Genomic DNA, 24403 nt, shown 5'->3' with positions numbered 1-24403 from the left:
GTTAACAATATGCCCAACAAGTGGTTTAATCTATAATATATATACTCCTACAGATTTGTAAGGAAACAGTAAGATTGATCAACATTATTGGTAATCAATGAAGTGAAGATTGAAGTACAAATGAGTGACACACTAACTCATACACAGTAAAGTTAAAAATCCGACAGTATCGTGTGCTATACAGAGGTAGATAATGGGGGTTGTCACACAACGCTGGTGGGAGTGTAATGCACAACCACTTGAAAAACAGTTTGGTATTTTCTGGTAAATCCCCAGCAGTTATGCTTCAGGGTATATTATCTCAAGAAACTTATAAATCTAAGCAGCAGAAAAGCTGGTTATAAAAATGTTCACAGCAGTATTATTCATAATCCCGCCCCCGCCAAGCTGGAAACAAAGACAGGAGACCATGCAAGCCTGGAGACAGAGAGAATGGGGAAGTAGCTGTCTTGGATCCTGATTGGTGTTAGTTCTGGTTCCAGTCTCCAAGGAGGCCCAACTGCCCTTTGCACTCTTTTAATACATTTCCTATTTTGCCTGAGCTCATTTGAGCAGGTTTTCTGTTTCTTGCAGTCAATAGAGCCTAGCTTAGAAAGAAAGGTAGAAGGGGGACCTATAAATGACAAGAGACTTCAGAAACCCATCAATCAATGTAAAGACCCTATTTGAACCCTGACATAAACACAAAGATTGTAAAAGAAAGCACAATATATAATAGCAAATGATTCTTTTTCAAAGATCACCCCAAAACCCACTTTACTTCTGGCTCAAGGTCTCTCGTGAGGTTCCAGTCAAGGTGTCAGTCATCTCAGGGCTCTGCCGAGGCTGGAGGATCTGTTCCTAGGCTCACCCATGTGTTTGCCGGCAGGCCTGGTTTTCTTGCCATGTGGGCCTCTCCAAGGGCTGCTTGGGTGTCCTCACAACATGGCAGCTGGCAGGACCAACTACCCATGTGGGACCCAGTGAAAAATGAACATGCAGGGCCCCTAGTTGAAAAGTTACTCAGAATTTCAAGATGGTCAGAGTAGAGCATGAAGCCAAGTGTGGAGGTGTCTAAGCCCAGGTCTCTGTCGGGAGCCGATCCACTAATGCTGGCTAACTAGGTAACAGCAGGAGAAGATCCACAACTGCTGGTTGACAAAGTCACAGCAAAAGAAGATAGAGTCACTGCAGTAAGACCAACAGCTGCGGGTTGACAAAGTCACCACAAAGGAAAGGCACAACGATACTTCCCCCTTTAATCTTTTGAATTAATCTGGCCTTATATCCCCCCTTTTCTAGGTGTGTGCTATTATTTGTAGCACAGGGATAATAGTACCATGCTTTCCCTGTAGATTTGTAGTAATTTCTTTGGAAATGAGACAGAAGGTGTAAGTTCCACAGAAAAGCCTGTAAACCCCTTGAACTGGGCTCATAAACATAAGAGGCTGGCCATGATATCCCTCATAAAGGGTTAAGTTTGTAGGAGAATTTCTTCTTATTAATCATGTTAGAAAGAATATAGTTAGAACTTAGCTAGTATATGAATATAGTAAATAAATAAAGTTTAACTAGACATTAGAATCTTAGGTAAAGTATAGTGGAATGGCCTGTTGCGTGGCCTTGGATAGGAGTGCAGCTGGCTAGTAAAGAATGTTTTGTTAAAAGACTTGTTTTGTCACTGAAGACAGTCACTGGGCTTTTCTCAGTAAAACATTCTCATGAGATTTTTGTATTTTCCAAGAATAAGGAGAGGAATGTGGTGGGATTCATAGCAGCAATAGCAACTAATGCCTTCTGATATTATGTTGCTACTAGCTATCTTGCAGGTGCACTCTATGTATCTTTAAGTAAAAATTACTCTTAATACTATGTCAGTTTCTTAAATAGCAAGCCTTTTGTAGTCTTGTGAGAAAAGAATTAGGACACTACATGAACTCAAGGCTATTTGCCTGAGCAAGCGGTGGTCCTTTGCTAGTCCTTGATGATTTCGTCTGCTATCTCTTTCTGAGCCCTTGACTCACAACAAGAGTAAAATAGTTATTAATTAGTACTAATCTTTTAGAAGTTTGTACCGATATTGTTATTACTATTCAAGTTATTGTATAACTGTACTTTGAATGACTTACCACCTGACTTGTAGCTTATAGATATGAATTAACTGTTATCTAGAAATATGTAACCATAGTGAAACTAAAACAATGATGTATTCAAAATACCATGTGATTGTAACTTAGTGTGTGTGCATAAAAAGTAATGTTAGACCAGCCATTGGCGGAGATGCCTGGCAGTAAATGCTAACCAGAGAATAAAGAGAAAGAAAAGAATTCGGCTCTCTCACTCGATTCGTGCCGACGCTGTCTCCTCCTGTGGGACCCCTGGATCCCCGCCCCCGGGGCTGGACCCCGGCAGGTCTCTATGTGATTGCATCAGTCACACAGCCCTGAAGCCAACTCTGGTGGCTGGTGACCTGAATGAAGGAGAGAGAGCACCGGCCCAGTGTATGGACGTCCTGGGTCCGGTTCCCAGTCAGGGCACACAAAAGAAGCTACCGCCTACTTCTCTCTCCCTTCCTCTCCCCCTTTTCTCCCTCTTCTCCTCCCACAGCCAGTGGTTTGATTGGGTGGAACGTTGGCCCCCGGTTGAGGACAGTTTGGTTGCTCGAGAGCATCAACCTCAAGTAATAAAACCAGCTCGGTCGATTGGAGCATTGGCCCCAGACAGGGGTTGCCAGGTGGATCCTGGTCAGGGTGTATGCAGGAGTCTGTCTCTCTATCTCCCTTCCTCTCAATTAAAAAAAAATGAAAGGAAGAGAGAGAGAGAGAGAGAGAGAGAGAGAGAGAGCAACCAAGATAGAAGCCACATTCTTCTTGCAACTTAATCTCAAAAGTTGTACCTATCATTTTTACTGTAGTCTGTTTATTAGAAGCAACTTATAAGGTCCATCCCACACTTAAAGGGGTGGGGATCACATAAGGGCACGAACACCAATTAGCCCCTGCAGATCGTCCCCGAGGCCCCCCTCCGGCAACAACCGTTTGCGAGATAAGCAGGGGAATGTGAACACTGATGGGGATTTGATCATGTTGAAGAACCATGGTTTCTTAGGTATGATCATGATATTGTAGTTAAGTTAAAAGAGGGTCGTCTTTAAAGATACACACTGAAACGTCTACAGGTGAAATGATGCCATGTCTTTGGATCTGCTTGAAAAGAATATATACAGAGTGGGAGGGGAGCGGGGGCAGAGGTGAAGCAAGACTGGCCACGAACTCACCACTGTCGACACAGGTGATGGATACACGAAGTTCACGATACTCTCTTTCTGTATATATGTTCGAACGTCTCCATTAAAAAAAAAAAAGAGCCTTGCTTGTCCAAGACAGTAAGTTGGCTCAATGGGCTCAGAACTGACTCAGATGAGCACACTGGTCTCAGGTCCTCAGGGCAGGAGCCATGGGCTTGAGACCTCAAAGGGTGACACCATGCATGGTAACCCATTTGCTTCCAAACTTCCTGATTCTCTTCCCTGACCTGCGGTGGCGCAGTGAATAAAGCATTAACCTGGAATGCTGAGGTCGCAGGTTCAAAAGCCTGGGCTTGCCTGGTCAAGGTACAGATGGGAAACAAATACTAGGAGTTGATGATGCTTCCTGCTCCTCCCCTGCCCCTTTTTCTCTCTCTCTCTAAAATGAATAAATAAGATCTTTAAAAAAAAAAAACAAAACAAAACAAAAAACTTTCCTGATTCTCATGGTGCTTTTTAGAAAAGAACGTAATAGTGTATGGCTGGGAGGCAACGCATACCGACTTGGAATCCAGTCAGTTAAGTGTCCTTCTTGTCCTGCTGCCCAGCTCCATCTTCATTCAGTCCCGGAGAATGACCAGGGCCTCAGACTGGGCTGGGCCTGGGGGCGGGGCTGCTTCTGAGCTCTGGGAAGCTCAGGTTTGATTGCTATGAGGTTGGCTTTCATGATTCACATGAAGACCTAACACACCAAGAAAGGTGTTAGATAGAGCCTGTGATTTAGAACTCAGGTGCTAAGCCGTGTGGTACAACAGCAAGAGAAGCTAGGAATCAACGGAGATCGTAAAAGGTACTCATGAAAGGCCGTATGCCAAGGGATCCTAGTACCACACTGGTTCAGCTGTTATGTGTACGTAGATCATTTTTACTTTAAATATGCTTTACGGTTTTAAACTCAAGGTGATTTTTAAAAGCCAGGCTATCGTTTCTTACTAAAATCATTTTGCTTTTCAGTCCTGACGTTTAATTTGCTGGCAAGGCAACTGATTCCTCCCTTCAATATCTCATACGCAGCTTTCTGCTCTTCAGTCATTTACGTAATTTTTGGATCATGTCATCAACTGTCCATTGGTGAGTTCAGTGCTGTAACCACAAGGTGGGTGACGTCCCCACCTCAATTATATACTTGTCGCTAAGGAACCCAAGTTAAAGCTATGTTTGTTTAAGGTAGAAAGAAAGGAGACAGGAGATGGACATTCTATCTGTAGGATAAGTGTTTAAATTTTAGAAACTGTGCACTTGTAGTGTGTCATTATTAACACTACCACCAGATAAAAACAGATTTCCCAAAGGATTTAAGGAAATGCTTCCTGAGGTTACCACCCACTGGAGTCTGACTTCTCTCAACCAGGAAGATACAGAAAGGATTTTGCCAGTGCTTTTAGAGTGGACCCATCTTTCGGCTGGCCCCATGATAACCAGACGCCATGGACCAGATTTATAATGATCATGTCAGTTCATTAATTTACAATGTAAGAACGTGGTCATAATACTCAAAGCACACAAATCGACAGGGTGAATGTTTTCTCAGAATTAAAAGTCCATCTACTATTTTAAATTTGACGTGACTGTTACAGGAACCAAACTAGTTAGAGGTCACGTCATCAGCACGTTTACTTCACATTTACTAGGTGAACCTGCATAGACATCAAATCATAAAATGCCCCAACAGTCTTGGAAGGGCATTGCCAACATCCGCTCAGTGAAGAAGTACCTTTTCCTGGGCTTCCCCACGCAACCAACGTTGATCATTCTGACTGACGTACCCTTTCTCCAGAGGTTGGTTTAATCTGGGACTATCCCATTTCTTGAGACGTGGAGTGCTACTCTGCCTTTTTTTTTTTTTTTTTTTTTTTTACAGAGACAGAGAGTGAGTCAGAGAGAGGGATAGACAGGGACAGACAGACAGGAACGGAGAGAGATGAGAAGCATCAATCATTAGTTTTTCATTGTGCGTTGCGACACCTTAGTTGTTCATTGATTGCTTTCTCATATGTGCCTTGACCGTGGGCCTCCAGCAGACCAAGCAACCCCTTGCTGGAGCCAGCGACCTTGGGTTCAAGCTCGTGGGCTCTTGCTCAAACCAGATGAGCCCGCGCTCAAGCTGGCGACCTCAGGGTCTCGAACCTGGGTCCTCTGCATCCCAGTCCAATGCTCTATCCACTGTGCCACCGCCTGGTCAGGCTACTCTGCCTTTTTAAAGGGCAATATCGCATATATTTTTTAAAAATTTTCCCATTGACTTGAGAGAGAAAGAGAGGAAGCGAGGAGAGAGAAAAGGACACACACACACACACACACACAGACAAAGGGAGAGAAGCATCAACTCACTGTTCTGCTTAGTTGTTCCATTTAGTTGTACATTCATTGATTGCTTCTTGCACGTGCCCTGACCGGGAATCAAACCCACAACCTCGGTGTGCCAGGACAATGCCTTATCCTCCAGGCCACCTGGCCAGGGACAATATCACATACTTTTATTAAAATCCATTATGTGTCAATTTTACATTTCAACATGAGTGAACCATTTCATTCCCATATTCCCAAGGCACATCACAGTTATTTCTGAATACTGATAGTAAGGGCTATTAGAATTTTGTTTCTGACAGGTCATTTAAAAGTAAGGTTTGCCTTTGCTCTTATATGGGAGTATGTCGATGTAAAGACTAAATGAGGTTATGCTTGAAACAGGTTTAGCTCAGTGTCATTGAACACCTAGTAAATCCTTAGTAAATGTTAGATATTATTTTTCTTTTCATCATTATTGTTTAGCTTTCTTTCGGATACTTTCTCCACCACCTCACTTTTCACCACCTCTACGAGCAGGCACAGCAACGGAACCTGATATCTATTTTCAGTCAATTTTCTTTGCATCCCACTCAATATGCCCATAATGAAAGAGGTTAACACCCGGACCACCAAGATCTAAATTCTGTGACTTGGTCACAGTTTGTGAAGCCAGAGTTCTTTCCCTGCTCTTTCTAACTTCTCAATGGACGCTTTAAAATAAAATAAAATAAAATAAAATAAAATAAAATAAAATAAAATAAAATAAAATAAAATAAAAATTAGGCCCTGGCCAGTTGGCTCAGTGTTACAGCATCACCTGGCATGTGGAAGTTCTGGGTTAGATTCACGGCCAGGGCACACAGGAGAAGCGCCCATCTCCTTCTCCACCCTTCCACCTCTCCTTTCTCTCTATCTCTCTCTTCCCCTCCTGCAGCCAAAGCTCCATTGGAGCAAAGTTGGCCCCGGCACTGAGGACGGCTACATGGCCTCTGCCTCAGGCACTAGAATGGCTCCAGCTGCAACAGAGCAACGCCCCAGATGGGCAGAGCATCGCCCCCTAGTGATCATGCCGGGTGGATCCTGGTAGAGTACATGTGGGAGCCTCTCTGCCTCCCCACTTCTCACTTCAGAAAAATACAAAAAAATTTTTAAAAATTAAATGAAATAAAAAGTTCCTTAGATCAGGGACAAAACAGCATAAGATCACGCCTTGATTTTGTCAGTATCTCTGGTGTACCTGGACTTGAAACCTCACCTCTGCCTCCACATCATCTTCCATAGGTTCCTTCTTCCTTGTGAGCGCTCTGATGATTAATGTCCTGAAGTTGAACCCATTCAACAGTGGCCACATGATCCTGGGAACTTTCATCAAAGAGGACTTTTCTAAGCCCTTCTTCTTTACAGCCTATAACAGATCCTTGAGTGTGGTGGCATCTACAACATTTCTGACTGGGATCATTCAGGTAGGATCTGAGTCTCCAAACCTCTGAAGAATAAGTAAATAAGTTAATTAATTAATAAAGGGGATACACATAGACACCCCCCCTTCCTTTAATTACTCCCGTTATCCACTAGGATGCATCTGGGACTTCAGTGAATAGTTTTGGAGAATCTGCAGGACGTGTGCATAGACTGTGACAAAACTTCTCCCTTGTCGGGAAACACCCACCGTTGACTTGAAGTTTTGTTGTTATTACTCAAAACAGCTTCATTTTTTTAAATTCAGCTTTCTGATTGTGTGCTCGTGCACGATAACTTTCTTCTCCTCAGTAAGGAAAGCACACTTGATCCTGACATGGCACGTTTAGCACAGGTGGATCCACTACAGGCCCTGTGATGTGTGTTTTTATTTTAAACAAGCTCATCGGAACTTTAAGTCTCACCACACCCACGCCGCGAAGCCGGCCTCGGCAACCCACCGCGTGCAGATTTGGGTGCTTTCCCAAGCTTCTTGGTGTAAAGGCAAATAATCTGATCAGCAGGGGTTCGGGACAGCCTGGTTTTGTTAGAGGCTGTGTTGTAGGCCAGCCTCTGCCGGTTCATTAAACTCTGGACCCTTGTGAACGCCTGAAGACACTGTCTCCAAAAGAGGACAAAGCCACCCACCATTGCTTTTGGATGAGCTACTAAACATTCTTACCAGTCTCTTCTCTAAGATGAAATGAGGGTCCTAGGGGCAATGGGTTAGATTCTACTCATGATCTCATGTTTTTACAAATTCCTTTATATTCTTTCAACAAGAATAACATTGATAGGCTCAGATACTGTATTTTGGGTTGGTAAGCACTGGAGTCCAACCTGGAATCCTTTCTCTGCAAGGACAGGACCGCAGCTAAAGGAGAACAATATCAACGACTTATTAAAATATAAAAGTTTATGTTTTATTTATTTATTTATTTTTGTATTTTTCCGAAGCCAGAAACGGGGAGGCAGTCAGACTCCCGCATGCACCCGACCGGGATCCACCTGGCACACCCACCAGGGGGCGATACTCTGCCCATCTTGGGGCATTGCTCTGCCGCAATCAGAGCCATTCTAGTGCCTGAGGCAGAGACCATAGAGCCATCCCCAGCGCCCAGGAAAACTTTGCTCCAATGGAGCCTTGACTGCGGGAGGGGAACAGAGAGACAGGGAGGAAGGAAAGAGGGAGGGGTGGAAAAGCAGACGGGCGCTTCTCCTGTGTGCCCTGGCCGGGAATCGAACCCGGGACTCCTGCATGCCAGGCCAATGCTCTACCACTAAGCCAACCGGCCAGGGCTCAAAGTTTATTTTTGACAATGTCTTTCATTTTTCTCTGAGAGTCTACCATCTAAAGCTCAATCAATTTAACTGAAAATACATGTTTCAGATTTATTTCTCTTTTTCTCAATCCACTCGAGTGCTAATCTTCATTAATCTACTCTGGGACTATCTTTGGTTCAGTATGGATTTATCACGAGCCCACAAAAGCAAGCTATTATGGTGGGCCACCCCACCCAAGCACTGACATTTGTCAGTTGAATGAACATACCTAAATTATCTTACCTTTGTGGACCTTAATTTCCTCATGCATAAAATGGAAATAATATCAGTTTTGTGGGGTTCTTGTGAGGATTAAGTGAGAAGATGCATGCAAAACATTCTGCACAGAGTGTTAGTAAACATCAGTAAATTATAGTTGCTGGATATAGAGAAAAAACGTGGTACTTCAACAGAGACCAAAAATTTTTAAGAAGATATAATTTTTGCAGTAAAAAATAAATAAATAAATCAAAATACAATGTTGTAGGAAAAAACAAAATAACAGGTAATAAGTCAGCAACTTATTAATTATCTAAGTGGCCTAGGATAGGACTCTGTCTTCTCCTTTGAGGCTCAGGTTTCTTTTATTTAATCAAGGAGGAGACATTTCCTTTTCAGGAAGATGGAATAGATACACTCTCCCCTGTTCCTCCAGCTTAGTACAACTAGCCACCTTGGAAGAGCACGTAGAGAACAAATGTGAGAGGACTGTGAGGCGGAACAAAGAAGGCAAGGGGGCTCAGAACCTCAGGACACAAAGAACAACACATTGGTGAGCCCCCTTGGTGTTCTTTTTGCCTGCTAGGCCTTAATCTTGGTGCTGAGGAGGCCAGAAACCCAAACTACCAATGGGAGCAGACAAAAAACAAACAAACAAACAAACACTCCAACAAAAGTCAGAAGTCTGCCGCAGGACCAGGAAAAGCTAGCAAGACTGAAAACATTTATACAATAACTGATCTACTACAGACTAACACCAAGAAAGAACAGAATTATTATGATATCACCACCATTCCTGCCAGTAAAGGGCATGTGGGGAGCATAGACTTCCACCCTTGCTGAGCTGTAATGAGGTGCCCATCCACCCCTAAGTGGGGTACTGTCAGAGAAGGCCAGATAGAGTCAGAACTTTCATCCCTGCTGGGCAATAATGAGACACCCTCCCTAGTCCCTGCTGGGGTGATGCCAGAGGGGGCCTAGTGAAGAGTCGGCCTGTTACCACCACACAGCAGCTATGAGGACAACCGCCTCTGTCGTGATGTCCATTTGGGGAGATGTACAGGCATTCCAGCCAGGACAGTATCAGTGGGAGCCTAGTGTGGAGCCAAAACTCCCACTTCTCCCAGCAGTATTAGAGAGTCCCTCATGCTTCAGGTGTCAGTGGAGGCTGAGATGAGAACCCAGACTTTTACTTCTACCTGGCAATAACAAGGCAGAAGCCTCTATCTTCCCTGCCAACACTTTGTCAAAATAAGCTATCTAAAACTGAAGGTTTAAATATGATCTAGAATCTTATAACACAGTACCCAAATGTACAACTGAATTGAAAATCACTTGTCATACCATCAACAAGGAAAATCTTAACTTGAATGAAAAAAAAAAAGGCAATAAAAATATTCTAACCCTGAGATGACAGAGATATCAGAATTGTCTGGAAAGATTTTAAAGCAGCCATTCTAAAAAAAAAAATGGTTCAGCAAACCATTATAAATATGCTAGATGCAAACAAAAAAAATACTCTATCCTCAGAAAATAAATGGAAAATATAAAGAAGAACCAAAATAGAGATTTCAAACTAAAACAATACAATAAGCAACATTAAAAATGTAAAGGATGAGGCCCTGGCCGGTTGGCTCAGCGGTAGAGCATCGGCCTAGCGTGCGGAGGACCCGGGTTCGATTCCCGGCCAGGGCACATAGGAGAAGCGCCCATTTGCTTCTCCACCCGTCCGCCGCGCTTTCCTCTCTGTCTCTCTCTTCCCCTCCCGCAGCCAGGGCTCCATTGGAGCAAAGATGGCCCGGGCGCTGGGCATGGCTCTGTGGCCTCTGCCTCAGGCGCTAGAGTGGCTCTGGTCGCAATATGGTGACGCCCAGGATGGGCAGAGCATCGCCCCCTGGGGGGCAGAGCACCGCCCCTGGTGGGCGTGCCGGGTGGATCCCGGTCGGGCGCATGCGGGAGTCTGTCTGACTGTCTCTCCCTGTTTCCAGCTTCAGAAAAATGGAAAAAAAAAAAAAATGTAAAGGATGAGCTCAACAGCAGAATGGAAAAGACAGAGGAAAGGATCAATGAACTTGAGGAAAGAACAATAAAAATTAATCTGGACAGAGAGAAAATAGACTGAAAAAAAGGAACAGAACCTCAAGAACGGTGGGATTACAACAAAAGATCTGGCCCTGGCCGGTTGGCTCAGTGGTAGAGCGTCGGCCTGGCGTGCAGGAGTCCTGGGTTCAATTCCCGGCCAGGGCACACAGAAGAAGCACCCATCTGCTTCTCCACCCCTCCCCTCTCCTTCCTCTCTGTCTCTTTTCCCCTCCCACAGCCGAGGCTCCATTGGAGCAAGGATGGCCCGGGTGCTGGGGATGGCTCTGTGGCCTCTGCCTCAGGCACTGGAATGGCTCTGGTTGCAACAGAGCGACACCCCAGAGGGGCAGAACATCGCCCCCTGGTGGGCATGCCGGGTGGATCCCGGTCAGGCGCATGCGGGAGTCTGTCTGACTGCCTCCCCATTTCCAGCTTCGGAAAAATGAAAACAAAAAACAAAAAACAAAAGATCTAGCACTTATGTCATAAGAGTCCAGAATGAGCCTGACCTGTGGTGGTGCAGTGGATAAAGCACCAACCTGGAATGCTGTGGTGACTGGTTGGAAACCCTGGGCTTGTCTAGTCAAGGCACATACAAGAAGTAACTACTGTGAGTTGATGCTTCCAGCTCCTCCCCCACCCTCTTTCTCTCTCTCTCCGCTCTAAAATCAAAAAAGAAAGAAAAAAGAAAAGAGTCTTGAATAAGAGGAGAAAAAAGATGGGGTTGAATTATATGAAGAAATAATAAGTAAAAACTCCCCAAATTTGGCAAAATATCTAATCTTACAGATTTCAGAAGCTGAGAAATTCCATAGAAACCATACCACGACAAATCATAGTCAAACTTCTGAAAACAATGGAAAAAAGTCTTGAAGGCAGTGAGAGGAAACACTTTACGGACAGGGGGAAACAATTCAAATGACAGCAGATTCCTTATCAGAAACCATGCAGACCAGAAGGAAGTGGCACAATATTTTTGGTTCACTGAAATACTATCCATCCAAAAACACATACCCAGTGAAAATATCATTCAAGAATGAAGAGGAATTCAAAACATTCTCAGATGAAGGAAACCTAAGAGAATTTGTCACAGGCAGACTTACCCTAACAGTGTTTGGCAAACTGCGGCTCGCGAGCCACATGAGGCTCTTTGGCCCCTTGAGTGTGGCTCTTCCACAAAATACCACGTGCGGGCACTACCTCGATAAGGAATGTACCTACCTATATTGTTTAAGTTTAAAAAAATTGGCTCTCAAAAGAAATTTCAATCATTGTACTGTTGATATTTGGCTCTGTTGACTAATGAGTTTGACCACTGCCCTAGAAGAATGGCTAAAGGAAGTTCCCTAAAAAGGAAGGAAATGGCACCTGACCAGGCTGTGGTGCAGTGGATAGAGTGTCAGATTGAGACACAGAGGACTCAGGTTTGAAACTCCAAGGTCACAGTTTGAGCACAGGCTCATCCGGCTTGAGCACATGTTCACCAGCTTGAATGTGGTGTCACTGGCTTGAGCATGGGATCATAGACATGACCCCATGGTTGCTGGCTCAAGTCCAAAGGTCACTGGCTTGAGCCCAAGGTTGCTGGCTTGAGCAAGGGGTTACTTGCTCTGCTGCTTGCTCCCGGTCAAGGCACGTCATGAGAAAGCAATCAATGAACAACTGAGGTGCCGCAATGAAGACTTGGTGCTTCTCATCTCTCTCTCTTCCTGTCTGTCCCTATCTACACCTTTCTCTGTCTCTGTCACACACACACAAAAAGAAAGGAAATGGCAAAAGAAGGAATCTTGAAATATCAGGAAGAAAGAACAATGGAAAGAGTAAAAATATGGAAAATACAATAGTAAATTTTTTTGTCCTCTTGGGTTTTCTAAATTATGTTTAATGGTTGAAGCAAAATTATAACATTTTATCTGATGTAGTTCAAATGTATATAAAAGAACTATTTTAAAATGTATATAGAAGAAATATTTAAAACAATTCTTTTAGGCCCTGGCCGGTTTGCTCAGTGGTAGAGAGTCGGCTTGGCGTGCAGGAGTCCCAGGTTCGATTCCCGGCCAGGGCACACAGGAGAGGCGCCCATCTGCTTCTCCACCCCTCCCCTTCTCCTTCCTCTCTGTCTCTCTCTTCCCCTCCTGCAGCCGAGGTTCCATTGGAGCAAAGTTGGCCCGGGCGCTGGGGATGGCTCCTTGGCCTCTGCCCCAGGCGCTAGAGTGGCTCTGGTCGCGATAGAGCGACGCCCCAGATGGGCAGAGCATCGCCCCCTGGTGGGCGTGCCAGGTGGATCCCGGTAGGGCGCATGCGGGAGTCTGTCTGACTGCCTCCCCGTTTCCAGCTTCAGAAAAATACAAAAATAAATAAATAAATAAAAAATAAAAATAAAACAATTCTTTTATATACAAAAGAGATGTTTGAACAGGTGGTAATGCAGTGGAGAGAGCATTAACCTGGGACACTGAGGTCTCAGGTTTAACAACCCAAGGTTGCCAGTGTGAGCACAGGCTCACTAGCTTGAGCATGGGTTTGTTGGCTTGAGTGTGGGATCATAGACATGACCACATGGTCACTGGCTTGACCAAAGGTTACTGGTTTGAAGCCCAAGGCCACTAGCTCAAGTCCAAGGTCACTGGCTTGAGAAAGGGGTCACTGGCTCAGCTGGGGCCCCTCAGGCAAGGCACATATGAAAAACAATCAATGAACAATTAAGCTGCTGCAACTATGAGTTGATGCTTCTCATCTCTTTCCCTTTCTGCCTGTCTGTCCCCGTCTGTCTCTCTCTCAAAACAAACAAACAAACAAACAAAACAAAGGGAGGTAAGGTTTCTATACTTTGCTGGAATTAGTAAAATGTCGACACTAGTAGACTATAATAGGTTATTATACTGCTCACAAAAATTAAGGGATATTTCAAAATGAATATGAAGTGATAAAAAAAAAGAAGCATTTGATTATTTTTTATTAAACAAGAACATCAGAAAAGCAAATGATGGCTCAAAGAAAGGTGTTGTATTATGCAAATGAGATGCAAAACCAACTTTTATTTTATTAGTGAAAATGCACTACACAAAAGGCCGAAAGTACTGGAGTATCTGCATGTTCCCTGATCTTGAAAGTGCATTTTGAAATATCAACTAATTTTTGTGAGTAATATATAGTGTAATGCCTAAGGCAAGCACTAAAGAAGCTACTCAAAGAGATACACCCAAAAACAATATAGATAAATAAAAATGAAATTCTAGAAATGTTCAAGTAACCTGCAGAAGTCAGGAAAAAGAGGAAGAGAAATAAAAACAGAACAAACAGAAATATGCAAGCATAAGTCCTAACATAGTGATATTTACACTAAAAATAAAGATTGACATATTTTAAAATATGCTGTCTACAGGAAAAAAACCAAATAGAATGATATAGAAATGTTGCAAGTAAAATGATGGAAAGATATGGCATGTAAATATAAATCAAAGGAAAGCAAAATTGACTATAGTAGTAAGTAGACTTCAGAGCTAAAAAAATTACCAGAGGAAGAGAGGGATATTATATAAAGATAAAAGGATAACTCTACCAAGAAGACATAGCAACTCAAAGTATGTATGCACCAAACAACAGAGCCACAAAATGTGCAACAAAACTAAAGAACTGAAAGGAGAAATAAAAAACACAGTTATAATTGAAGACTTCAACATACCTCTCTCAATAATTGACAAAACAACTAGATAGAAAATCAGCAAGGAAATAAAACTCAATAATGCTATTAACTCACAGGATTTGAGATATTTACAGGATGGTCCATCTAAAAACAGAAGAACACACATTCTTTTCCAATGACTCACAAACATATACCACGATGAACCACATCCTGAGCCGTAAAACTAACCTGAATAAATTTAAATGAATTCATATCAGTGTATTAAAGGGACCCTCAACAGAGGATTGGATAAAGAAGATGGGGTATGTATATACAATGGAATATTACTCAGCCATAAGAAATGATGACATAGTGACATTTATGACAACATGGATGGACAATGAGAACATTCTACTGAGTGAAATAAGTAAATCAGAAAAAGCTAAGAACTGTATGATTTCACACATAATTGGGATATAAAACTAAGACTCATGGACATAGACAAAAGTGAGGTGGTTACCAGGGGCAAGGAGGTGTGGGGGAGGGGGGAGGGGAAGGGTGGGGAGATGGGTGTAAAGAGGGACAAATATAAGGTGATGGAAAGTGAAAAAAATCTATATCAGAGTGTCCTCTGACCACAGTGGAATCAAACTAGAACTCAATAATAGAAAGTCAACAGGAAAAGCTCCAAATATGTGAATACTAAACAATACACTTCTAAATAATTCCATAGGTCAAAGAGGAAGCCTCAAGGGAAAATTTTTTTAAAGATACATCAGGGTAATGAAAAGAAAACATACCAAAATTTGCAGGACACAGCCAAAGCAGTGTCAAGAGGGAAATTTTTAGCACCAAAATGCATACAATAGAAGAGAGAGAGGATCTCAAATTAATAGTCTAAGCTCCTGCCTCAAGAATCTAGGAAAACAAGAGCAAATCAGATCCAAGATAAGCAGAAAGAAGGAAATCATGAAGAACAAAAATAAATTAAATTGGAAAAGGAAAGTTTACATATTTGTGATTCCTATGTAAAATTCCTGAAGTGACAAAATTATAGAAATGGAGAACAGATTGTGGCCAGGGGTTAAAGATGAAAGTAGAGATAATAGGATGAAGGGAGTAGGGGTGGGAGGTAAGAGGCAAGAGGGGGCTGGCTTTAAAAGGACAAGAGGGATTCTTGTGGTGATGGAATTATTTTGTATCTTGACTGTTTTGACATCAGTGTCCATATATATAATATATATATATTTTTTTTTTTTTTATTTTTTACAGAGACAGAGAGAGTGAGTCAGAGAGAGGGATAGATAGGGACAGACAAGACAGGAACGGAGAGAGATGAGAAGCATCAATCATTAGTTTTTTGTTGCAACACCTTAGTTGTTCATTGATTGCTTTCTCATATGTGCCTTGACCGCGGGCCTTCAGCAGACCGAGTAACCCCTTGCTTGAGCTAGTGGCCTTGGGTCCAAGCTAGTGAGCTTTGTTCAAACCAGATGAGCCCGCACTCAGGCTGGCGACCTCGGGGTCTGGAACCTGGGTCCTCCGCATCCCAGTCTGACGTTCCATCCACTGCGCCACCACCTGGTCAGGCGACATCACTGTCTTAATTGTGGTATTGTACTATAGTTTTTCAAGACGTTACTATTGGTAAAAACCAGAGAAAGAGTACACTAGATCTCTCTGTTATTTTATTATTATTATTTTTTTTTTTTGTATTTTTCTGAAGCTGGAAACAGGGAGAGACAGTCAGACAGACTCCCGCATGCGCCCGACCGGGATCCACCAGGGGCGACACTCTGCCCACCAGGGGGCGATGCTCTGCCCCTCCGGGGCATCGCTCTGCCACAACCAGAGCCACTCTAGTGCCTGGGGCAGAGGCCAAGGAGCCATCCCCAGCATCCGGGCCATCTTTGCTCCAATGGAGCTTTGGCTGCAGGAGGGGAAGAGAGAGACAGAGAGGAAGGAGGGGGTCGGGGTGGAGAAGCAAATGGACGCCTCTCCTATGTGCCCTGGCCGGGAATCGAACCTGGGTCCCCTGCACGCCAGGCCGACGCTTTACCGCTGAGCCAACCGGCCAGGGCTGTTATTTTTCTGACAACTGTTTATCAATCTACAATTATTGAAAATAAAAAGTATAAATTTAAAGAACTCTGAACTAGAAGATAATATCTAATGCGTTTCTATGTGCTAGTCGCTGTTCAAAGCACTTTATATATAACATCTCTTTTGATCCTCACAATATCTCCTTTTTGAGGGTGGATATTACTGTGGTCCTGATTTTTTTTTTTTTTTTGTAATTTTTCTGAAGTTGGAAATGGGGAGGCAGTCAGACAGACTCCCACATGCACCTGACCGGGATCCACCTGGCATGCTCACCAAGGGGTGATGCTCTGCCCATCTAGGGCGTTGCTCTGTTGCAACCAGGGTCATTCTAGCATCTGAGGCAGAGGCCATGGAGCCATCCTCAGCGCCTGGGCCAACTTTGCTCCAATGGAGCCTCGGCTGCAGGAGGGGAAGAGAGAAGGGGGGAGGGGTGGAGAAGCAGATGGGCGCTTCTCCTGTGTGCCCTGGCCAGGAATCGAACCCGGGACCCCTGCATGCCAAGCTGACGCTCTCCCACTGAGCCAACCGGCCAGGGCTTATGGTCCTGATTTTAAGGGAACAAAGGTATAATGAGGTTAAGTGAATTGCCCAAGGTCTCATAGCTAATAAGATCCCAAACTGGGATTCAGGCTCAGGATGATCTACCTCCAGAATCTGTGCTCTAGATCAGTGGTCCCCAACCCCCAGGCTGTGGACCAGTACTGGTCCGTGGGCCATTTGGTACCGGTCCGCAGAGAAAGAATAAATAACTTACATTATTTCCGTTTTATTTATATTTAAGTCTGAACAATGTTTTATTTTTTTAAAATTACCAGATTCCTTCTGTTACATCCGTCTAAGACTCACTCTTGACGTTTGTCTCAGTCACGTGATACATTTATCCGTCCCACCCTAAAGGCCGGTCCGTGAAAATATTTTCTGACATTATACCTGTCTGTGGCCCAAAAAAGGTTGGGGACCACTGCTCTAGATAATCTTAAAAGTGCAAACTAATATTAATAAATTAGTGTCAAAAGAATGTAGAATAAAGGAATAATCTTTAGTTGAGATAGAGTTGTCTGGGAAGGAAACAACCATTTATTGTGCCTTTCTTTCATTGATTGAACATTTAGCACTTGCTTTCTATAACAATAGCAGATAGACTGTGCCCAGTTGGCTCAGTGGTAGAGCGTCGGCAAGGTGTATGGACATCCTGGGTTTGATTCCCAGCCAGGGCACATAAGAGAAGCGACCATCTGCTTCTCTACCCCTCCCCCTCTGCCTTCTCTCTCTCTATCTCTCTCTTGCCCTCCTGCAGCCATGGCTCAATTGCAGCAAGTTGGCTCTGAGCTCTGAGGATGGCTCCCTGGCCTCACCTCAGGTGCTAAAATAGCTCAGTTGCCGAGCAGTGGAGCAACGGCTCCAGATGGGCAGAGCATCACCCAGTAGGGGGCTTGCCGGGTGAATCCCGGTTGAGGAGCATGCAGGAATCTGTTTCTCTGCCTCCCCACTTCTCTCTTAAAGAAAAAGAAAAGAATAGCAGATAGGTTTCATGTCACAGGACAACTCTGTCAGACTGAAAATGGCTCCCTAGAAAACTATGTTAACACAGATTCTGATACCACGTAATAGTTGGACAGGTGTTGTATCTCGTAATCTATACAAAACACCCTGTTGTTGACTATTAGTCTCAATTTATACATTAGGAAACTGAGGCTCAAGGAGTTTAGTTAACTTGTCCAAACTCACACAGCCGATGGGTGGCAGAGCCAGGACGGAAGAGTTCTCCATCCCCAGGAATCTTGCTCTTTTCATCACACCTCCTAAAGAAGGGAAGTTTTATTAAGCTCTTGAAGGAGGTGATGGACGTGGATGTGCAGAGACTGCAAAAACAGAGGGGTTAGTGCATAAGCAAAGAAGTAGAAATCGGCCAATCACACAAAAGACAGACAGAGGACTGGCTTGACTGGAGCAGAAGCGAGCATTTCAACGACAGGAAATTAAGGGGAGGACAGCACCCAGCTGAAGGACGGGAAGCTTAGAAACAAAAAACTAACAAATTTATTTTAGAGAGATAGTTGGAGGAAAGGAGGGAGAGAGAGGGAAAGAGAAAGAAAGAAAGAAAGAAGGAAGGAAGGAAGGAAGGAAGGAAGGAAGGAAGGAAGGAAGGAAGGAAGGAAGGAAGGAAGGAAGGGAAAGGAAGGAAGGAAGGAAGGAAGGAAGGAAGGAAGAAAGAAAGAAAGAAAGAAAGAAAGAAAGAAAGAAAGAAAGAAAGAAAGAAAGAAAGAAAGAAAGAAGAAAGAAAGAAAGAGGCACTCACTTGTTCCACTTTAGTTGTGCATCCACTGGTTGCTCCCCGTATGTGCCCTGACCAGGGATCGAACCCACAACCTGGTCGTTGTGGGATGACACTCTAAGTGACTTACCTAACCGGCCAGGGCTAAAACGAAAAGCTTTGAGCGCTGAAAGATTTATTCTTCCAAGTCTGTCTTCTGAGAGCTTCTAGTCCAGTGCAGGATGAGGTGGTGACAGTAGAAGGCATCCTGACTTCTGTTTTTCTTTCCCCCACGTCTTCATTGGGCTGTGCCAGCTTTCTTCACCTCCCCTCTTAAGGGGATTGAAGCCCACTCTTTATCCATCACTTTCCAATGGTTTCTTATTAGAAAAAATGAATATGTAGATTGCAAAAAAAAAAATCTCAAGGAATAAAGTACACTGTATAAATTATAAAGTATTGCCACCGACTTTTAATCCCATCCCCCAAAGTTAACTTCTATTAATAGTTTGATGTCTATTCTTTAGATCCTTGGTATTTTTAGAAATACATATAATTTATTTTGTCTATATTACAGAACATTTTAAAAGTATATACTATATATGCATATCTGCATGCAAAATACTATATTTTATACCTATATAGGATGTATGTAATGCTGAAGACATAAATTTGGTTTAATCGTTCTTGATAAAGAGTCAAAGGCCAGGTTTGAGCTGGAGCTCGGGTTTTTTTCAACCGTCTTTTCTCTTGTGGAAAGCTGCTTTCCTCAGGGGAATGTTAACATCTCCTGGAGAGAGTTCTCAGCACCCCTAATGAGAGGGTGAGATTTAAAAAGGCAAAGGCTTGTTCTGTTCACTCTGTTCCTGTTAACCTTAAATCAACAAGTTAGTAGATTAAGCAAGAAATTAAGCTTAAGTACTTGGGAAGAAAGAAGTGTGGCCTGGAGCCTGTAGGCGGCTTCCAAACGAACACCAAGGACCTACTGTATCTCATTGATTTCAATCGATTGGGGAAGGAGAAACAGAAGTTATCAAAGGGGCCTCAACTAACTTTTTTGTTGGAACACCCGCACCCCCCCCCCCCCCCCAGAGAACTTACCTGGTGCGGTTTCTGGTTTGATCACATTCTGCCTCTGTTTTTCTTTTTTTCCATCGGAACCCCCTGCAGCTATCAATGGGCTTGTTAGGTTTTGGCTTCGTAAGCACTTACCTTCCGGAGGCGGCTATCAATGCTTACCTGACTGCCACAGCGCTACACATTATATTGTCCCAGCTGACTTGTATCTTCGGATTTATGATAAGTTTCCACGCTGGTCCTCTCTCCTTCTTCTATGTGAGTAATTTCTACCCTCACCCAAATCACAGATGTCCCTCCCCTTGCTCCCCTAAAAGAATTGGACCCAAGTGGAGACACTCCCGCATGGGCGGCTGGGTCCAGAGGGTCCTGGAAATCATAGTCTCTCTCCTAGATCCACCGTCTTGATCCACTGCAGATACCAGTTGGGCCACTTCCCAGTGGCACTAACCATGTTTCCCAGCGTTTTAAACTCACATGATTTACATTAAAATTTTGATCTTTAAGATACGACAGCTATCACAGTTCTTCCCATTGCGTGCCTCATAACAGACACCTATCCTAAAGACATCTAAAGAATATCAATGGCAAAGCAACCCCTGAATGCAAGGGAACGGCACAGGCGTTCACAGTACATACGTGGTCCAGGGAAATGAATCAAGACCAGGCTAACAAACAGAGCTCCGGGGTCCTCGGTGTCACACGGAAATATATCAAGTGTGTCCTTTCCTCATTGGACATTGCTGTCTTTTCATATCACTTTTTCAACATAATAAAAGATACTTATCTACCCAGTTGGTCAAGGCTCTTGTCCCCAGCCACACACTGCCTAGGGACTTCTTTTTGAACTGATCTAGAAAGGGTGTCATTTTCTAGATTTAGGCAATTATATGTTCCTTTCTAAGCCTCTGTAATTTTGTTTTCTTTCAGAACATAGTTAACTACTGTATGTCTCTCCCAAAAGCTAATTCCACCAGTATCCTACTGTTTCTAACTGCCATTGTCGCTCTGAGAATCAACAAATGTATCAGGATGGCCTTCAATCAGTACCCCATTGAGTTTCCCATGGAAGCTTTTCTGGTAGGTGTTTTGATGTCTCAAATTCATGATTCAGATTATTTGAAATACTTATCTTTCTTTCTTTCTTTCTTTATTTATTTATTTATTTATTTATTTATTATTTTTTCTTCTTTTCCAAGTGAGAGGAGAGGAGATAGAGAGACAGACTCCCACATGCACCCCAACTGGGATCCACCATGCAACCCCATCTGGGGCCGATGCTCTGCCCATCCAGGTCCATGCTCGCAACCTAGCTATTTTTATCACCTGAGGCAGAGGCTCCATGGAGCCTCTGGGGTCCTGGGGCTGATGAGCTGGAACCAATCGAGCCATGGCTACAGGACAGGAAGAAAGAGAGAGAAAGAGAGAGAGAGAGAGAGAGAGAGAAGGGGGAGGAGGAGGGAGAGGGGTGGAGAAGCAACCATCTGCTTCTCCAGTGTGCCCTGACCAGGAATTGAACCCAGGACATCCACATTCCAGGCTGACACTCTACCACTGAGCCAACTGACCAGGGCCTAAAATACCTATTTTTAAAAAATTAAATAAGAAGAAACCAAGGAAGGGAAAAACTGTAAAATTAATGATTAAAAAAAAACATGTTGAATTATGACAAAGCTAAATACATTTCGTTTTAAATGCTACCTTGTATTTGTAAAACGTATCTTCAAAGGACTTTCATCTATTGCCTCTTTTTCATACTATTTAAAAAATAAAGTACAGATAATGTCCTATAGAAGTTCACCCCTAAAACCTATTATTTCATTAACCAATGTCATCCCAATAAATTCAATAAAAAATAAAATCCCCCCTTATAGAAGTAATACAGGCTCATCATAACAATTTTGCAAAACATAAATAAGGAAAAAAAGAAGAAGGAATTCCTATAGCTGCTCCACTCAAAGTCAACAACAATACTTTCAGTCAACTACAATCTTCCGAACATGTATATGACAGGACTGTGCTCAGTGATGGGTGTTTCCATCTTCTTCTACGTAGAAATATTGTTTCTATTTTAGTATAGTTGCAATCATACTGTGGTACAGCCTCCTTCTGTTCTCACTGTGCTACAGTAACAAAACTGAGGGAGGCCAGACGTGAAACACATTACCTGATCCCTGTCACTAGCAAGTGGAGGGCTGTGGCTCCCTACTGTCTCACAATAACACTCCTTGTTTCCTTTTTTAAAATCTACTGATAGAATTGATCTTTTGCCGTTAACAATGAAAACTTTATCATGATAAAGACATTTTCATAAATAAAGCTCAGGTTTCTTTCAGTCAGTATTTTTCAGATTAGGGTTGCTGCATCTTTGGGTGTCTTTGAGAATTATTTTTCCCCTTAAAAAGTGTTCTGTTGGCCCTAGCCAGTCGGCTCAGTGGTAGAGTGTTGGCCCAGTGTGTGGATGTCCTGGGTTCAATTCCTGGTCAGGGCACACAGGAGAAGCACCTCTCTGCTTCTCCACTCTTCCCCCCTCACTTGTCACTCTCTTCAACTCCTGCAGCCATAGCTCAATCTGAGTGAGCTAGCCCCGCACACTGAGGATGGCTCCATGGCTTCTGCCTCAGGCACTAAGAAGAGCTAGGTTGCTGAGCAATTGAGCAACACCTCAGATTGGCAGAGCCTCACCACCTAGTGGGCTTGCCAGGTAGATCCCAGTCTGGGTGCATGTGGGAGTCTATCTCTGCCTCCCCTCTTCTCACTGAATTAAAAAAAAATCAAAGAAAAATAAGTGTTGTGTTGCAGAGACAGTTAAAGTTGACCAAATGTCTATGTACTCCCCTGTCTCCCAGCCACCCCTGTAGTTAGGCAAGACCATGTGACTTTGGAGCCAAAGCACAGGAGACAGAGTGTGAATCCTCATATACTTTCTCCCCCTGCTGTGGCCATCGCAGGGGCTGTATGTGGAGATGACAGAGCTCGCAGTCAGAATTAGCTTGGACCCACAAGACACCTTTTGCTAAGAAACCACCCTGAAGGGTCACTGACCCATAACAGAGTCTGGGCGGTTAAAAAATAACTGTCATGCGTTAGGACCTCATGGGTTGTATGTGGCTGCGGCATTATCTATCCTATCCTAACTAACCCAGGTCGATACAGTTCGTGATTGAAACAGCGTGGGAACTGCTTGGGAAATTGATACCCAACTCTGTCCCATTGCTGTTGACAACCTCTTATAGAGGTGCCTGATTCTTTCTTCCTTGGAGTAGCTGAGAAGCTATTAACTGATACAGGACAGAAGCTGAGAGGCTGCTTTTACAAAAGACTCTTCAAACCACTGTACACAAGCCATGGTGCCATGGTGCCATGGTGCCCTGGCGGCCAGGAGGCAGCATTTGCAGACCTGTGCCAGGAAACGTGTGACATTGGGGGGTGGAGTCAGGGCAAGTTCTTGCCACGGAACCCAGCCCCGTTCTGGCTCCTTAGGAAACTGAGGAGCCAGTCACCAGCAGATGGCATCTGTGACACAGACATCAGTTCTCTCTCTCTCTCCTCCCCCCCCTTCAGCTTTATCAAGATATAAGTGACATACATAGACAATTGTAAGACATTTAAAGTGTGCATCATGGTGACTTGACATATATATGTATGTGTATGTTCATTAACACACCCATCAATCACCTCACACATCTCTTTTCTCAGGGGTGGGGGGTGCGAACATTTTAAGCTTTATTTGCTTATCAAATTTCAATTATACAACCCAGAATTATCAACAACAGTCACCACATTATATATTTCGTTCCTCAGACGTTCTTCATTCTATGGCTGAAAGTTTGTACCCCTTTATCAACCTTTTCCTATTTCCCGCACCGCATGGCCCCTGGCGACCACTTTTCTACTCTGTTTCCACGAGTGTGACTGCTTTTGTTTTTAGGTTCCACACGTAAGTGACGCCATACAGTATTTGTTTTTCTCCATATGGCATATTTCACTTACCGTAATGCCCTCGAAACCCATCCATGTCATCAGAAATCAACCCTCTCTCAAGAGACACTAGCAACAGGGATTGTAGTCCTATTCCTTCAAACAACCTCGCGGGCAGCGGATATTAGCTGTTAGGGTTGTTAGGAGCGGAGGGAAGTGCGTGCCCGGAGGATGCTGCCGTTTACCGTGGCTGACAGGTGGGTTTGTGTGCCACCGTTGAGACAATCCTTTGGAGAATTCGGTAAATAATTAGGATGCACCATGAAGTGAGGCCAGGGAGGAAGCTGAGGCCCCGCTATCCAAGAAGACTTAGAATGATTGCAATTTAGGTATTAAACTTTTTTTGTGTGACTTAATTTATACTCAAAGGTTATGGAAGCCTGCAATATACTACTTATACACATGTCAAGGGATTGGGAACACTTTCTGCCACATAACAGGGATTAGAGACGTAGTTTGGGGCCTGCCCTGTGGTGACACAGTGGATAAAGCATGGACCTGGAACGCTGAGGTCATCAGTTCAAGGTACATACGACAAGCAATCAATGAACCACTAAAGTAAAGCAGCCATGAGTTGATACTTCTCATTCCTCCCCCTTCTCTCTTTCTCCTCTCTCTGTAAAATCAATAAATAGAATCTTTTAAAAAAGAAGCAGCAGCTACTGGTTCGATGCGCTGCAGGGACCTTCACATACCCACCAGTCTG

The 24403-nt window shown here is 43.7% G+C and overlaps 1 protein-coding gene across 1 annotated transcript in view; it reads left to right on the top strand.

Annotated features, from left to right (window-relative positions):
* SLC26A8 (solute carrier family 26 member 8) overlaps nucleotides 1-24403 on the top strand; it is a 78848-nt gene that overhangs the window by 16539 nt on the left and 37906 nt on the right. Inside the window, exons 4-7 of the mRNA XM_066252916.1 lie at nucleotides 4241-4357; nucleotides 6857-7038; nucleotides 19810-19974; nucleotides 20647-20796. Coding sequence (XP_066109013.1) covers nucleotides 4241-4357; nucleotides 6857-7038; nucleotides 19810-19974; nucleotides 20647-20796 — 614 coding nt within the window. The remainder of the gene's footprint in view (nucleotides 1-4240; nucleotides 4358-6856; nucleotides 7039-19809; nucleotides 19975-20646; nucleotides 20797-24403) is intronic.

This window comes from Saccopteryx bilineata, chromosome 1 (assembly GCF_036850765.1).
Source record: "Saccopteryx bilineata isolate mSacBil1 chromosome 1, mSacBil1_pri_phased_curated, whole genome shotgun sequence".
NCBI lineage: Eukaryota > Metazoa > Chordata > Mammalia > Chiroptera > Emballonuridae > Saccopteryx > Saccopteryx bilineata.
Note: the sequence above shows the minus strand (reverse complement) of the source record. Positions and strands in the feature narration are given on the sequence as shown.